This window comes from Thamnophis elegans, chromosome 3, assembly GCF_009769535.1.
Source record: "Thamnophis elegans isolate rThaEle1 chromosome 3, rThaEle1.pri, whole genome shotgun sequence".
NCBI lineage: Eukaryota > Metazoa > Chordata > Lepidosauria > Squamata > Colubridae > Thamnophis > Thamnophis elegans.
In genome coordinates, this window is record NC_045543.1 from 93,686,617 (window position 1) to 93,703,231 (window position 16,615).

At 39.2% G+C, this 16,615-nt stretch overlaps 1 protein-coding gene across 1 annotated transcript in view; it reads right to left on the bottom strand.

The window, feature by feature from the left end:
* Positions 1 to 4,535: 4,535 nt before the first annotated feature.
* SRFBP1 (serum response factor binding protein 1) overlaps positions 4,536 to 16,615 on the bottom strand; it is a 48,705-nt gene continuing 36,625 nt past the window's right edge. The window contains exons 4-8 of the mRNA XM_032214257.1: positions 12,163 to 12,234; positions 8,557 to 8,638; positions 7,244 to 7,970; positions 6,405 to 6,439; positions 4,536 to 5,418 (exon numbers count right to left, since the gene is read on the bottom strand). Coding sequence (XP_032070148.1) covers positions 5,240 to 5,418; positions 6,405 to 6,439; positions 7,244 to 7,970; positions 8,557 to 8,638; positions 12,163 to 12,234 — 1,095 coding nt within the window. The 3' untranslated portion in view covers positions 4,536 to 5,239. The remainder of the gene's footprint in view (positions 5,419 to 6,404; positions 6,440 to 7,243; positions 7,971 to 8,556; positions 8,639 to 12,162; positions 12,235 to 16,615) is intronic.

Below are 16,615 nucleotides of genomic sequence, written 5' to 3' on the forward strand. Positions count from 1 at the left end.
TATTCAGGTGAAATCATAAAATGAGCCTTACCCAGATTTGTCTGTGTACCTCATGAACATACAAGAAAATGTTCTTTTAAAATGTTCATTTAGGAAATCAAAATGAATTATTTTATACATACATGAAAGCACAGATGTGCTCATATGAACATATACTCAAGCCTGTTACCACCTGCATTAGCAGGTATTATACAAACTTGGAAATAAAGTTGTAATTCAAATTTCTACTTGGGATATTACATGGACCAAAACAAATTTGAACCAAAGTTAATTGTACTAAGGAATAGTAGTTCAACTTACTGGTAAAGGTTGGATTTTTCCTCAAAATAGATATATAAATCCTTGTTCACTGAATCATCTTGACATAAAATTCTTAAATTGTGATATACATGCTATTATATGACATGTAACATTTGGAATATATGAAATATTTTTTGTGGAAAGTTTTTATAGTCTGAATCTGAAACATTTGGGTGCTTTTTAAGTTTCATTGTCCAGTTGTCTGTGATGAGATTCCTTTCAATTCTAGAGCAAATTTCCCAAAATCTGTTCTGGAACACCTGACTGTATTGTAAAAAAATTAGCAATTTACTATCATCCAATGAGCACTTAAATTGTTCCATCCATTTAGATTAAACATTTATTCTATCATTCAAGCAATGTGCCCACAAATCTGTGGACAAAATTGCAGGACTGAACCCTTCCTATCCACTTGTCAAGGCCTCATCATCTTTTTGATGGATGTTGAACTGCCAGTCCTGTTCATATTCTCAATCATACATTAACATATGTTGCACTATTATGTCAACCACTTGAAATGTTTATACCTAAGCTCCAGTTAAAAAAGAACCCAGACTTTTGTAGCAAGGAACTGAACTGGTATTGTGACACCAGTAACTACTTAGAGGACACTCCCTCAGGAAAGTTGCTGATCTTTTCTCTAGTAATGTAAGAGATAGCTGGCCTGACAATTGAGTAACTTTACAATACAGGATCACAATGTATAAGATGCATTTTTCTTATGATAAAACCGTATTTTCATGTATAAACATAGAGTACCTGTTATTTATTTTGTGAACAGAAGGTCTGTGTTGTATCCAGAAAAAGGCCTGAATAGTAAAGGATACTATTTCGTGAAGGATGCTGTGATTTAAGAATTTTTGTTCACTCTAAAATATGAAGTAGAATTCCTAAATCATAAGGAATATCTCTTTATCAACTTAGCCACTCAATTTGAAGAAACGTTGAATGTGGCAAAGCTTACAGAAGTGTTACACATTGTGAGTTTGACACATCTATGTGACACTTACTTTTTTAAAAAAACTTTGCTATGCCAAATACATCATGATGCATTACATTAAAATATTTTTTAAACAATGAGCTAATAATGGAAATTTCTATACATTCCTATCATTTCAAGCTGGATATAACTGAGGTACTATACTCATTTCATCAGAAGTGGTCTATCCTGTGCTTTTCAACACCACAGATATCACATTCTACAAATTACAAAGGTGCTTATATATTTAACTTGAACTGAACAAAGTGAAATTCCCAAAAATTTTTAAAATCTAAACATCTTTCTATGTAGTAATTTATAATTAATCATACACTAACATTGTATTTTTCACAGAACTTCCATATTCTTGTACTGTTTGCAAATTTATGTGAAAATGACAAATAAAAATGTTTCAAATGCTCAGTCTCCTCTAGATTCAAACAAAATGTAGTCTAGATCTTTAATAAATTAAATCTTTACGTCTTTGATTTGGCATTACTTTATGGAGAGTCATCTCAAATCTCACCCAGAAGTTTCATGTAGATATTGCAAAATAGGGAGAGTATATTGAACTATGAGGAATTCCACAAAGAAGAATTTCTGGGATACATTTTTCGTTGCCATAAATTCTAGTTGGGACCATTCTTAATCACCTGATACCATAATAATACTGAAAGCCAATGAGGGGTCAAAAATAATATGGATGGACCCATCATCTCCATCCTTCTACCAGAGGTTATCCACAATTGTGATCAATTCTGTCTCGGTCATATACCTAAGCCTGCAACCTGTGATAGGGGTCCAGATAATTTGCAGCACAACTACCTTCTCAATAGAAGAGAGGATGAAGATTACCCAATATAGTCAGGTCTAGCAAGATTATTTTGGGGAGGGAGAAGACCACCTCTTTTTTCAGTGTTTGTGGGACCCCCTCCTAGATCCAACTACATGTCTATTAACCCATAACGAGCTCTAGAGCCCAAAGTGAGAGGCAGGATGCAGTGGAGAGTGTCTCTGAAAGCCACCAGAGTATAGCCAACCATAGCTATTCTACTACCCATTCTAGAATTCTTGATTTATACCACACCAATCTGGTATTTTGTAGCAGCAGCAGCAGCAGCCAAAATCCCAAGCCTCTTAAAACAAGGCTGGGAATTGGGGTAGAAAAGAGGGCTCCAGAATGTGGAATAGAAAACAAAACCATGTTCCCCAAAAGATATTCTGTAGCAGCATGTTCCATGTTCCCCAATCTGGTATTCTGTAGCAGCAGCTGCCGCCAAAATCCAAAGCCTCTAATAAGTCTGAGAATTGGGTAGAATACAGGGTTCTAGAATGCGGAATAGAAAAGTTATTTCTCCAAAATAACTCTTCATAATGGTGGTAAAATAGCTATAGCTCTAAATGGAGATTGCCTTGCAGACACAAACTAAACCAGCAATATAGGCTCACCTCAACATCTAGGAGACCATAGGGGTTGGTTGTGAAAGCGTCCAGTACCTCAAGGTGCACTCCTCAGGGATATCTGTTGCTACCTAATCTTCCATAGCCACCTCCACCAGCAAAGGCACATCATGGCCTTCTCCAGTGGTGTAAACAACTTGTATTATACTGCCTGCTGCCAAGCAGCTCATTAGTACAAAATAAAGGCAGAGACCCAATTCTACAGCATTAGTCCCAATTTATAGCAGGAGGCCTACAACCAAGCATTTTCCGCTTCTGTTCACTTGTCACTGAAAGGTCCAACATAGGGCAATGCCTGTGTTTGCTCAATTGAGGCACAGTTCTCTTTCTGTTCTGTTCCTCAATCTGTTCCTGCTCACTGCAATCCTTTTTCAACATATTAAGGGCTTCAAAAATTTAGGCCCAGGCGACAAAACATGTTGAGCTGTTAGGCACCTTAAAAAGCAACACTAACAAGTTTAATCACCAATTACATAAAAAGTACACCACCTTAATAATCTGCAAATTACACATAGCATGCAGCATTTTCAAATTTGTTTCACATAAAAAATTAAAAAATATACTCCAATTTCCATTTATGTTTTACTTAATATAAAAGTAAGAGTGTAAAAGATAACAATGTATAATACCAAATTTAAGAAAATAAAGGAGAATAAAGGTTAAAATTATAGTAAGCAGCTACTGGAAGCAAACTAGTTATTATATAGCCCTTCTACAGGAAGCCTTTCTAAATATATTTCAAATAATGTAAACCAGTAACCTAACATTTAGGATTACTTCCTTACTCCCTTAATAGTTGTGTAATAAATATTCTTTAATACCTGTTCTCTAAAAACAAAATCTATTCTGAAAATAAGCCCTAGAATATTTTTACACATGCAGATAAGCCAAGCCCTACCCCCAAAAGAAGCCATACTTAAGAGCCTATGAAGCCGGCCAGTCGGCTATTTCATCTGGCTGCTTGCAATGCCATGGTCACAAGGCAAGGGGGGAGGTTGAGCTACCCTATGTGCCCCACACCGGTTTCCTCAGAACTCCCACATCCAAACCATCCATGCCCTGACACCTGCCTCATGGCCGCAGCACCAGCAGCCATGTGTAGCAAGAGCCCATGTGGCCGCTGGCCCACTTCTGCTGCTTGCTCACAGCCACAACAGATCAGGAGCCCGAGTGGTTTGTTGGTGCTGTGGTCGAAAGATGAGGCAAGTGTCACGGTGTGAATGGCTTGGCTGCGGGGGCCCTGATGTGTGGGGCAGCTCCACTCTGCCACCTTGCCTTGTGGCTGCAGCACCAGTGTGGTATTTGGCCTCCTGCTTAGTTGCAGCCGTGCAGAAGTAGTGAGCCAACAGTCACACAGGTTCCTGTTGAATGGGCCTGCTGGAGCTACTGCTGCGAGACAAGACAGATGTCAGGGCGGAAGTGGTCTGACTGCAGAGGCCCTGAGGTAAACTGGTGCGGGGCGCATGGAAAAGCTCCACTCTCCCTGCCTTGTGACAGTGGCACTGGTGCGCCACGTGGCCTCCTACCCTGCCGTGAGCAAGCAGAAGTGGGTGTTTCATATATGAAAAAATACACCCCCCCAAAAAATAAGCCTTAGTGCTTATTTTGAGGTCCAAAAGAAAATAAGACTCAGACTTATTTTGGGGGAAATATGGGTAGTTGCAACAAATGTAAGGAACAACTAAAGCCTACAGTTCCGTAATCAATTTTAGAAAAGTAGAGGTAATATTTTTAAATGCAAATACTTTTATATTCTCAAAATATTGAAAGGCCAAATAAAAGCACGTAGCCATTGTCATGTTCCATTTCAATTTTTATTATGGTTTTATATCAACTATATTTGTTTAGAAGAATCCGTTTCTGAATATTCCACAAATATTCGTTCAAGCACACTCTAGTTTTAAAGTTTATGGTGCTTAATCAGGCCATCACATTTATTCATTCAGCTTGTTCAGGAAATAGAAAGTAAACAGAAAGGCTACATTTCATGCCATAAATAAAGCAATGTGGTATTTTAAACTATAGATTTATTATAACATAATATTTCAAAGGCACTAGTATACTTTCATAAGATTCATCAGTTATTCTGCAGACTGCATTCATGTTTCTGTTTCATATTCATAATCACAGGAAAGAAGCAGTTGAGTAGGGGCTAAATGGCAAAGGTAAACAAACAAACAACCATAAAATCAATCTTGCAATCAAAATCAACCTTCAATATTCAAAATATTCTCCACGAAAAATTTCTATACATGTCAACAGACCAGAATCAATCCATTGATCTTTTTATGCAAAATCTCTATGTTAAACAAAAAATATGATTGAGAAAAAGTGTCAATGTCAAAACAGAACGTTGTGCAGTGAAAAATTATTTTTCCTCAAAGTAAATTTTTTTAGCTTATACCGCTTCACATACTTTCTGCAGGACTGTCAATGTGTAACACTGCAAAAAATAAAATAAAAATAAAAAAATCAGCGATTCAATCTTAAAAAAAAATTCTAATCTTCAAATTTAATTTTCTTCCCTTGGAATGCTGTAATTTGAGATATTTGCTCTCGCATTTTTCTGCTTGCTTCCCATGATGGATGAAGAGGTTGCTGTGGAGGCTTCCTCTCAATAGTATGTTTCACTGCCGAACTTTTAGACATCCGTTTCTGTGGGTGATTTTTTTCAAAAACTGTCCAAAAATTAACAAACAATAAAGTGTAAGTAACTCAATCAGTTATTTACTCAATCAGTTATGCACTCAATCTTAGTTGCATAATAATTTCAAAATTTAGAAGTGTTTTATCCTTGGAGAAATTCAATGTCGTTTCCAACAGGCTTTATTGAAGGGAGATTCTGAAAGATCTCCTTTGAATAGAGACTGTCAATGTGGTGGAGAAATAATTGAGACAATGAAATACATTATTTTATACTGTCCTCCCTGCACAGACACCCAACTATTATCAGCTCCATTCTTTACTTAATACCCCGGCTGTTCAGATTTCTTTTATCTTAATTTGTTATTGTCAGACAAATCAGATTTTATTTCCTTGATTATGACTAAGTACTGTTACACAGTTTGTAAGGCAGTGTTTTTCAACCACTGTGCCGCAGCACACTAGTGTGCCGTGACATAGTGTAAGGTGTGCCGTGGGAAAAACACTTTATATATAGCCAATATAGGCACAGAGTTAATTTTTTTTAACATTTTCTAATGGTGGTGTGCCTCATGATTTTTTTCATGAAAAAAGTGTGCCTTTGCACAAAAAAGGTTGAAAAACACTGTTGTAAGGTATGCCATTTTTTTCTGAGTCTTCTTAGATACTTCAGAACTGTTTTTGTTTTTATCCTAATTGTTATATTATTGTTTCATTTGCTGTCTATGACCCAATAAAAATGGATTAATTGACTGAAAGTATAAGTAACTTTTCACATACTATACATTATGCTATATTATAAATTGATGGTAAACCACATAAATTCATATTTATTAAGCAGAAACAACCTTAATATTGTTAAACACATCCCAGGTTTTAGACTGTTAAACATACCAATACTTAAAAAAATCAAAGTCCATGATGAATAAAAACATTAACTATATAGTTAAGGCAAAGCTAGATTTCATTGTCCGCGAGTAAAAACAAATGTCAAGAATATTACTTTAGTATTCTCACTTACTTGCCCTGTCTCTCATATAATGGCCTCTAATATTCCTAAAATAAAAAATACAAGAGTTAACATTGAAAAAAGACGATAATTTCAAGCAAAGAACACACTACTAGTGAATAAAAAAATGAATCTAATGTACATACCTAAATGCATAAATTATTTACATAAGTGTGTTTGCATGGCCAAGCTAAGCCAAATATGACTTAATTTCTATAATGTTTCCTATAATTAAGCTAGATTCTTCTTAATCTGTTAATGGGTGCTAATAAGATCCAGTTTCTCTGAATAACCTTCAATATGAAAACTGACTCAATAACTAGGAAGGGATCATGTAAGGCAGACAGTAGTGGAAACACATAGCCGAGCTTAGAGAATTGATGCAGTTTTACTTTGTTATGGGGGGGAAAAACATAGAACACAAAAACACAACTCCAGGCAGAGCTTTTTTACCTTGAAATATGCAGCACATAAATTACAGGCATGCATTTAATGACATGTTTCTTTGATAGTAGCTCCTTAATGCTATGTTTATTGGGCCTAACTAGAATCTGTCTTCCCCACTATAACCCTTCTGTTTCCTCTCCAGGGACTCGGTACACAAATTCAGTCCCAATGAAAATAAAGGAATTTTACTTTTGTCCCAAGGGCATAATTCGTTTTTGTTACATGCTACATTGAAGAGATGGGGGAAACCTCTAGGTCTTGTGTTTGATTCTTAAGATTGAGGAGGACACTATTATCTTCCATTTCATTATCAGAAAAAACTAAATTGTTTTTAAACTATTGTTTGAACATTTTTGAACACAGTTTCAACAAATCATTGATCAGATTTTCAGTGCAAAACCTACCTTCTCACAATTCTAGGTTCTTTGTTGTTGGACAATGAATGATAAAACACAGATTCTAGCTTCCCTGCTTTTGAACTCTGGTTGCTGTCTTTTGAATTTTGGTCTAATAGCCTGTCACATTGTGGATCCTTTGGGTTTTTTAGTGGCATAGCTTTAATTTTTTGTTTTGTAGGTTGTGAAGCATTAGCCGCTCTCCTTTTTTTCATTCTCTTTACTTTGCCAATGAAGAAATCATCATTGTTGTTACTTTCATCAGTGCCGGAAGACTGATTATAGAACCTCTCTTCTGTACTGTCATCAAAACGTTCCTCCTTTCTAATGTCCTCACTTTTATCCATATCTTCATCAGAGTCACCTACTGTCTTGTTCACAATGTCATTCAAATGTACTTTTTCTTGTGAATATTCAGAGTTTCCAATTTGATCCTGATGGATTAATTTGTCATTTTCTGTGTCAGGCACAGCAGAAGTGAGTGAGAGACATTTTTTCATATTATCTGCCATTTTCTGTACTCTACTCTCAAAAATATGTTTTTCCCCCTTATCAATTTGTGCTTTTTCAATCGCCTTTGTTTTATCTTGAGATTCAGCTTGTTTAAGTATTTCGCTACTAACAGAATGCTGGGTCTCCTCAGGATGCTTATTAAGCTGCTCTTCCAGTTTTTGTTCCGTTGAAGAAATAGCTCTAGCTGGCTTCTGTCTTGCATTTTTAAAGTCTTCCACCGCAGCTAGGAAAAAGAAACCCAGGTTTGATTTTTTTTAAAAAGCAACAACTTGTATATAAGCACAGCAATGGTAAAGAAGTTATTAAAACAACCCTGCTATCTACAAGTTTAAGTAGTTTACAGCTCTCCAAAATCTTTATTTAATGAACTATATGTCTTTTGTACTGTGTTACGTTCACAGTATTATTAGGGATTTCAGAATCCTTGGTTCTTTTCATTAGTTTCTAGTTTCACAAGAGTAAGAATGTTAATTAAAAGTTTTATAGTTTATTAATCTTCTACTAGAAGATATACATGCAACATTATGCACTACTTAAAGCAGCTTTATTTTTACACAAAACACTGCAACTATTTGGATTATATGAAGTTGGGGCATCAGCTAATTTTCTTGGTGATTCTGGAGTTCTTCTGCCTTTCCTACAGGTGAACAGAATAGAAAAATATTTAAACTGCATGGCAACTATAAATGTTTTTTGAAGGCTAATAACATATAGACATATTGCTGTATGGTTTAAGATATATTCAAGTGAGAGACTGCAAATTTAGAAAACAATCTTGTACAAGATGAGTTGGAGTGAATTCTGCTTACCTTTAATATTAGCAATTTTGGTCTTCAGTAATGGATGAGATGCCAATCTAGCAATTGCTCTGTCTCTTGCTGTTGAACTGGGCTATATTGGGAAAATGAAAAATTATGTTGATTGAGAATATAGTAACAAAACAGAAAAATACAGAAAGAGGTCATTCATTCTGCAAGAATATTCCTTGAAACAAGGGTGTATTGCGAAGCTCAACATTAAGATGAGCGGCTTTTCTCAAGTATCATCTGAGTCTCTTTCCCTCCACTGAAACCACCTTGCAAAAGGGCTTTGCAACCAGCACCAGCAGGATTCTAACCATCCACATGAAGCACCAGCTCCTCTCCCCATCGACATGGTACCTATTTATCTGCTCACATGTAACATGCTTTCTAACTGCTAGGTAGGCAGAGACTGAGAAGAGTGACAGGAGCTCACACTGCTGTGCAGTGCTAGGACTCAAACCACTGGAGCAAACACCATCTCCAGCATCATTAAGCCACTGAGCCACTATCTTTATTCTGGCTTTGTCAGATGTCAACTAGAAATGTGAAGCGTTTTGGTTCTATGTCTCTCCCTGAAACTCAACTGAAAAGAATCCTGACATCTATTCAAGAACATCACCACAACAGACAAAAGCTCCTTGAAATAATTTCTTTGTATTTGTATTAGCTATTTGTACTGGGGTCACAAAGATATTGTGTTGCATGGATTTTGTCCATGTCTGGGGTTAAAGAAATATTTTCTAACACTATGCATGCATCAAATAATAATAATTGCTCACAATCCAAGCATTGTCTAATAAGCTCTTGGGTTTCAGATTATTCTTATAGGTTACAGTAACAGAATCTTGAAAGGCTAATTATGTTTTCCCTTCCCTTTCCCTCCTATACCCCAGGGAATTAAAGGTGCAATCTGTTTAATTTTCTTCCTAGTGCCTTCATTTTCTTGGCTTAAAACATATCCTTGTAACTATCACTGCAGTGTTTTTTCAAGGCCATCAGTGGCTGTCCATAACCTGAGCAGGATATATAAAATGGGGAAATTTCTCCTACTTGGGCAAGTTGACGTGGACATCTTGCAGGTTATGGCAAGGGAAATATTCATGCAGCTTCATCAAAAGGTTTATATGCAGATGAGATGATCATCAACAGAATTGACACACTCAGGGAATCTGAGCTTATGATCATAGTGAAACTATAGACTATATAGTAAATAAAATATATAATGAAACTATAGACTATAAAAAAACAAAACATTCAAGTTAAGTATTGTTCCATTTAAATAGAAATCCAAGACAGGAATATTTATAACTAACTTTTTCTTGAACTAGTTTTGCTAAAAGATATATTCTTTGGCATGAGAGGAGACACTAATTAGGCAAAAAAAATTCCACTGCTCTGAAAATATTTTAAGAGCACAATTCAAATATACACATTTTCTGAGGTTCAGAGGATGTATTCACGTACCTTACTGGAACAGAATTAGTCATAGCAGGCAAATTTTACACTTCCATGTAACATTCTCTCATCACCAATGTTCCCAAAGTAATCACAGCTATTTCTGTTTAAAGTTCACATCTGTTTGCCATGGAAATTTATCAGGAAACTGTGGTTTTATACATCCACAGTCGTTTCCACTTCAGCCAAGATCAAAGAGCTCTTTAAAAATCTGTAAAACCTATATCTAAAATACTAATCTTGTATTTGTGGAAAAAGAATATTTAGATATTATTACTTTGACATCCAGGGAACTCTGAGTAGCATTGGGAGCTGGCTGGGAGTCGAAGTCCACACATCTTAAAGTTGACAAGTTTGAAAAACACTAACTAAGTAATGGTATTGCCCTAAAAGTGTGTAGAATTAAAAACACAAACAGCAAAACAAAACAAAACCAAGTCCCCAGTGAAAGCTTCATCTTCATATTGCAAGTATTTTAGATGCAAATATACAAGTAGAAAGCAAAACCCACACCTGTGATAGAATTCCATGTTCATACAATATAAAGTGTATGTACAATATCAATGATTACATTAACTCAGTAAGAGCTGCTAAGCCACAAAGAATTGGCTATTTATTTATTTATTCATTCATTTAATGCAGTGGTCCCCAACCTTTTTATCGCTGCGGACCAGTCAGCCTTTGATAATTTTACCGTGGCCCGCTGAGCGCGCGCAGGGGTGGGGGGGCGTTGTTCGCGCCTCTGCCTGCCCACCCCCTCCGCCCACAGGGCTCCCGCGAAGCGGTTCTGGGCACTAGCCCAGAGGGCGGTCATTGGTCGGCGTCCTTCAGAGGTGCGGGGAAAGGTGCATGAGCCTGTTCAGGGTGTCCAAGTTCCGGCACGCCGAGGCCAAAGTGGCCCGCAAGGAGGTGGGTGGGCGGGCGTGGTCGTCAGCCGTGCTTACCTCCGGATCGTCTCCCCGGTGAACCGCCGCCCCCACCTGCCGGGACGGGCGGCGGTTCCCTCCTCGCCCCCTCCCCACGGTGGGCTCCATGGGGAGGAAGGGAGCAGCTCTGCCCTCGGCCTCTCGGCGATCCCACTGAAGAGGAACGCCGGTGCTTCCGGAGGCCCGCCCGGCTGCCGGCTGAGCCGTGCTCGCGTGGGCGCCTCCCGAGACATGGTCAGGCCTCACCCAGGGGAGCCGCGGCCGCCCTCCTGGCTACTTCTTGGCCACGGGGCAGCTCCGACGAGCCGAATGGAAGTCACCGGGACTGCATCCGGGGAAGCCTCGCCCTGCAAATTAGCCGGTCGGGGGGGCGAGCAAGGCGGCTTCCCCAAGAGCCCCTCGCTGCGATGAGGCTGGCTGGGCTGGGACCGTATGCCCGCTGCCAACTGGGCTGGGGCCGCTCGGCAGGTGCCTTGTCGCTTTCGCTGCAGCCGGAAAGCGGAGCTGCCGGGGTTCGCAGGCCATGCAGCAGCGGGGGATGCGCCGAGCATCGCATGTGGCGAAGCCGGAGCCCTGGCTAGGGAGGGCGGGTTAGCCCTCCTCTCGGCGCCGGAAAAAGCTTCGAAGAGCCTCTTCAAGCGGAGCCGCCTTGGCCGCTGAAGCTTCCGGCTGCAGAGGAAGCGCCCGAAGGGCTGTTTCTGCAAGGCTCCCGTTCTCTGCGTTGACGCCTGTTTTGTTCTCGGGGCTTCCGTTTCCCCGCAGCGGGGCCGCCTGGGACAGCGAACACCCGGCTTCTGCGGCCCGGTGCCAGGTACTCCACGGCCCGGCACCGGTCCGCGGACCGGGGACCACTGATTTAATGGCTTCAGGATTATATATACATTTCTTTTAAAGAAAAGAATGTAAAGAGTTTATTTAAGTAATCACGTGTTTGGTTATTAATGCATTAAAAAATGCCAACATTTTTCAAAGCATTTGAAAAATAACAAAATAAATTTCCCAAGTTAAGAATCTTAATCCATAAAACAATACTGTTTGTGAGACTGCATTCCTACATTTCTGAAATCACTTGACAAACAGTTAGCTTTAATGCTCATTGAAAAAGTGCATTGAGATTGAATGTACTGTGATACATTGCTCGGTTTTTAAACAAATGTGTTAATATATTGTTGCTAGAAAGAGACTTTACAAACAAAAATACAACTTTTAAGAAAAGTTGAAAGCATCATACCTTTTTACAGATAACCGCAAAGTCAATTTCTCTCCCAAGTGCTGATTTGGTAACCTGATCAAGTTTTATTTCCTAGAAAATATAACAGAAGTGGTTACTTCCTCCATGCATTTCTGGGAGTAGTTTCGGTGCAAGAAACAAGCAACACAAATGTCACATTTTTTTTTTTTTTTTGTTCAGGGGGGAGCAGTCAATAGAGTAAATAGTTAAACATAAGTACAGACACAAAAAATGAAGTAAAAATTATGAAAGCAAAAGAAAAACCACAAAAAATCAATAATTATTTGTTACAATTATTTCCTACTTTTCAAACTAACAACTCGCAGAAATTCAAGCAATGCAATTCATTGCAAATAAAATACATATTACATTCAAAAAAATTCAGGTCCTTTCTTGTAGAATGATAATGGAGAAGTAAATAGAATTGGCTCAGATGAAACAGGATTCAAGAATAGACCCTGCCTAGTTTAGTGCAACTAGTGAAAGTAAACATAATTGTGCTTGTTTACAAAGTAAAGCTTACATTTTAGACCAGGTGCTGATATGCTAGGCCAAGTGCCAAAACGGGAGCACGCACAAACATTTTTGGCCCTGATGAAGATCCGCGGTCCAGAGCATCTGGTCGGTTTGGGCACATGTGGCAGCAGGGCATCATTTGCTGGAAGGCTGGCTGCCCTGCCTGCTGCTCCTTCCCCAGCAGCTGCCACTTCCAGCCAAGATGCTGGAAGAGGAACTGCTGGCGAGGAGGCGAGCTACCTGCAGTTGCAGTGGCTGCCCAGTCGCTCCTGCCCTTCCCCCTGTGGCTGCTGCTGCTGCTCTTCTGGGGCTGTGCGGGGACCAGCCAGCTCTTCTGGGGCACCTGAGCCGGCCAGGCACTCCAGCCCACGGATCCACATCTATGCCGCGAGCTGAAGCCACGCAAGTAGCCCACTCAGGTGGGAAGGGAGGGAAGCCCTGGCTTGCCCTTGCCACCGCCACCCCCTTATCCCCGGCGTCTGTCACAGTGCCACTTCTGGCTGGCTTGAGAGTGACTGCGGTGGTGGGCCTGTCACTACTGCCCTTCCTGTTGTGGCTCCCGCTGCTGCTGTTCTTCTGGGGCACCTAAACTGGCCAGATGAGCCATGGGCTGAAAGGCTCGGGACCTGCAAGAAGCCTGCTCGGGTGGGGAGAGAGAGATCTGACCACAGCTCTGCTCTGCTCGGAAGGGGCAGCCGGGATCTCCTCTCTGTGCCTTTGGACACGCTCGGCCGCACCTTTATCCACTCCTGATGACCTGTAACAGTTACTGGGGTGGTGGATAGCAGAAATGCCAGGTAGGAGTTAGGCATGCTGACACAAAGGCATGAGACCACAGATACAACATTAGGGACAATAATTCTAAAAAACAAAACCAAGCCCAAAAAAATAGACAGTGTCTTCTGCTAGTTCTTTTAACCAGGGGTCCCTTACCCCCAGGCTATGATCTATTCAGAATTGGGCTGCATGAGAGGAGGGTCAATGCATACATGCAGCTCCACTTGCATGAGTGGCACCCCAAAGGCTTCTCTCTTGAGTGAGTAGAACTGTCCTTGTGGCCTGCTTCCTTCTCCCCATCGGTCGGGCAGTTGGGCCACCAAGCAGCCTGCTCCTGTGGAACTGTGAGATCAGAGGCTGAGTGGGACGAGTGCAACCTGTTCAGCTTGCTGACTCACTGAGGCTGCCTACGCAGGACACCTGATCCATTTTTGGAGCGTTGGGCAGCCTCAGTGAGTCTGAAGACACATGAGACCACGCCCCCAAAGGCTTCTCTTTTCCACACCAAAAGGTTTTGCAAATGGACAAAAGGCTTTGGGGGAGCAATCTTGCACTGCTTTAGGTCTCAGCTTTTGGCACAGAGGAGCCTGAAGGAGCGCGAAACCACACCCCAAAGGCTTCTCTTCTGTCTTGTGTGAGTGGAAGTGTGTGTGCAAGCACATGTGCACTAGTCCACCTCAAACAGCCAGGTTACCTTATTCCCTCCCCACAGCTGGGCTGCTAAACTACAAAGGTTGGGGATCACTGTTTTTTGACTACCTTTCTATAGTATCTCCATTTATATTTTTACATTAGGCTCTCAATAGAATTTTTTTTATGGGAAAGCTAATTCTGTGATAATTATGAATTTTATCTGAAAAGGTTTTACAAAACTATAACAGTTGCTTTTACAGCTTTGCAAACAACAAATTCTTCCCCAGACTAACAGTTTTTCAAAAAGTCTACTTAACATATCTTGTGGCACATATTAGAAGTAGGCATAAAGATTATTTAGTAAAAAATATTCTCCTAGGTTGTCTTCTGGGTTATAGTGCTCCATCTACAGCTGCTCTTAAATATTCTAGCAGTATGCCATTTGACTTGTAGTGTCAGCTTTCTCTTCCATAGAATTTTTGAGGTAGTACAGAGTACCATTATTAAAACAATATGGAGGCTACCCACTAGGATCACCTATAACATCTTCCTGTCAATCTGGGTAAAGTTTCTTCCTGTACTTTTGCTAAGACTGCATTAAATTGTGTTGCTAAATATTAACACAGAACACTACTATTCTACTAGTAAAGCAGACATCACTTTCAGCTTAATGGCTTTCACAATTAGCAATGCTTTTTCCCTGCTATATTAAACTTTTTCAGATGCTTTGACCTGCATTTGGCTATGTCACATTTTGACAACAGTTGGAAAATATGTAAACATATTCAAACAGGGTACTTTCCAAGAATTATATGCAACATATAACAAGCTTGGAGACATTGTATTTTAAAGACATTTGCAAAAAACATATTGACTTGCTTCATAAGAACTTAGGAGACTAAGCAAGGAACTTTCAAAATGTAGAACTGTAGACAGGATGAGAATAAATGATGGTGTGATGCCAAATTAGAGAAGTGTTGAAAGAGCTCTATTGACTATTGATTTGCAAGTGGCCAAACTTAATGACTTTGGTTTAAGCACTTTGGGACTTGAATGTCTATGAGAACACTATTGTTAGTAAAGCTCTCCCTTCCTTTGCTAACAAAGCAGTTTTAAAATACCTTCCATAAACTTTTTAAATCAAAGAGTTAATGTCAGACATCATGGTCAGATAAAACAAGAAGATGAATAGAAGAATCTAAAATATCTACCATGGGCTATGTTGTAAAGCTATTATCTATTTGCCTTCCAGTCAGAGCAAATGCTTGGAACAACATATACTAGTAAAAGGTGTTTTATTTCCAGGATTACCAGCTGTCAGAAATCTTTGGACATATTGTGGCACAGAATAGTTTTGATAATAATACTCATTAATATTTAATTCTTTAGAAAAAAATCTAGTTTTATTATAGAGGTAAAACCTTTGACTAGAAGGGGTGGAAGCTGAGATTATGCCTTTAAACCAATTATGTACGTAATTATTATTTTAAGGATTTTTCCTGATTTCAAGTTAAATTTGAGCTTTTAGTTCACAACAGTGTAGCATTTTCAACAAGCACTTTGAATGGCTCAATATGAGCCAGACACTTTGACCACTTCAAAAGTCCAAGATGCTTTCATATTGAAATGACAAAATAAACTCCATAACATGTTTCTATCAAAAGGGCAGGAAGTTTTTTTTTTAAGTGAACATTTTGGAATAATTTAAATATGATCTAAAGAGTTGGAATCTTCAACAATGCTCTATCAATGGCTCCAACTCTTAAAAATATTAAAATGATATGAACAGATTTGCGATTAAAGTTATCATTTTTTTTAAATATGAATTTATTGGATTCCCTAAATAATGAATTTAAAAGGAAGGACATCGATGTTTCCTATTGGAGGTGTAAAAATGTGATATTGACCCATACAATATGGTTCTTTGATCATTTGTTATTTTTTTGGAATGGTATTTTAATGCATGTAAGCAGACATATGGATGGAGCATGGTAACCTAGCAGTTGGCTTATAAACCAGAAGGTTGGCAATTCAAGGCCCAAGCACCATGTGATGGGATGAGCTCCTGTCCTTGTTCCAGCTTCTGCCAAGCTAGCAGTTCAAAGTGTGGAAAAGCAACTAGTTAAATATGCACTACTTCAGTGGGAAGATAACTGCATTCCCTGTGCCTTGGCATATAGTTATGTTGACCACATGACCATAAAAGCAACTTCAGGCAATGCTAGCTCCCTTAGCATCAACCGTTAGAGGCGGACACAACTAGACAGGAGAAACCTTTATCTGTTTTCTTTTTTAAAACTTTATGCAATCACCTTTAAATGTTAAAGATGTCAACGTAGCATTAAATTAGGTACCAAATATTTTGGAACTTGTTTATCAAGAATTATGACTATCATGCATGAGGAGTGGTTAAAAGAGTAATGTTGAAAAATTAGAAAAGTGGCATTATTCCAGACACTGAAGAATAGCTTTTTGAAATAATTTCTTATCTGGCCTGGAAAAGGCAGCATTCTCCACTAATCAAAGG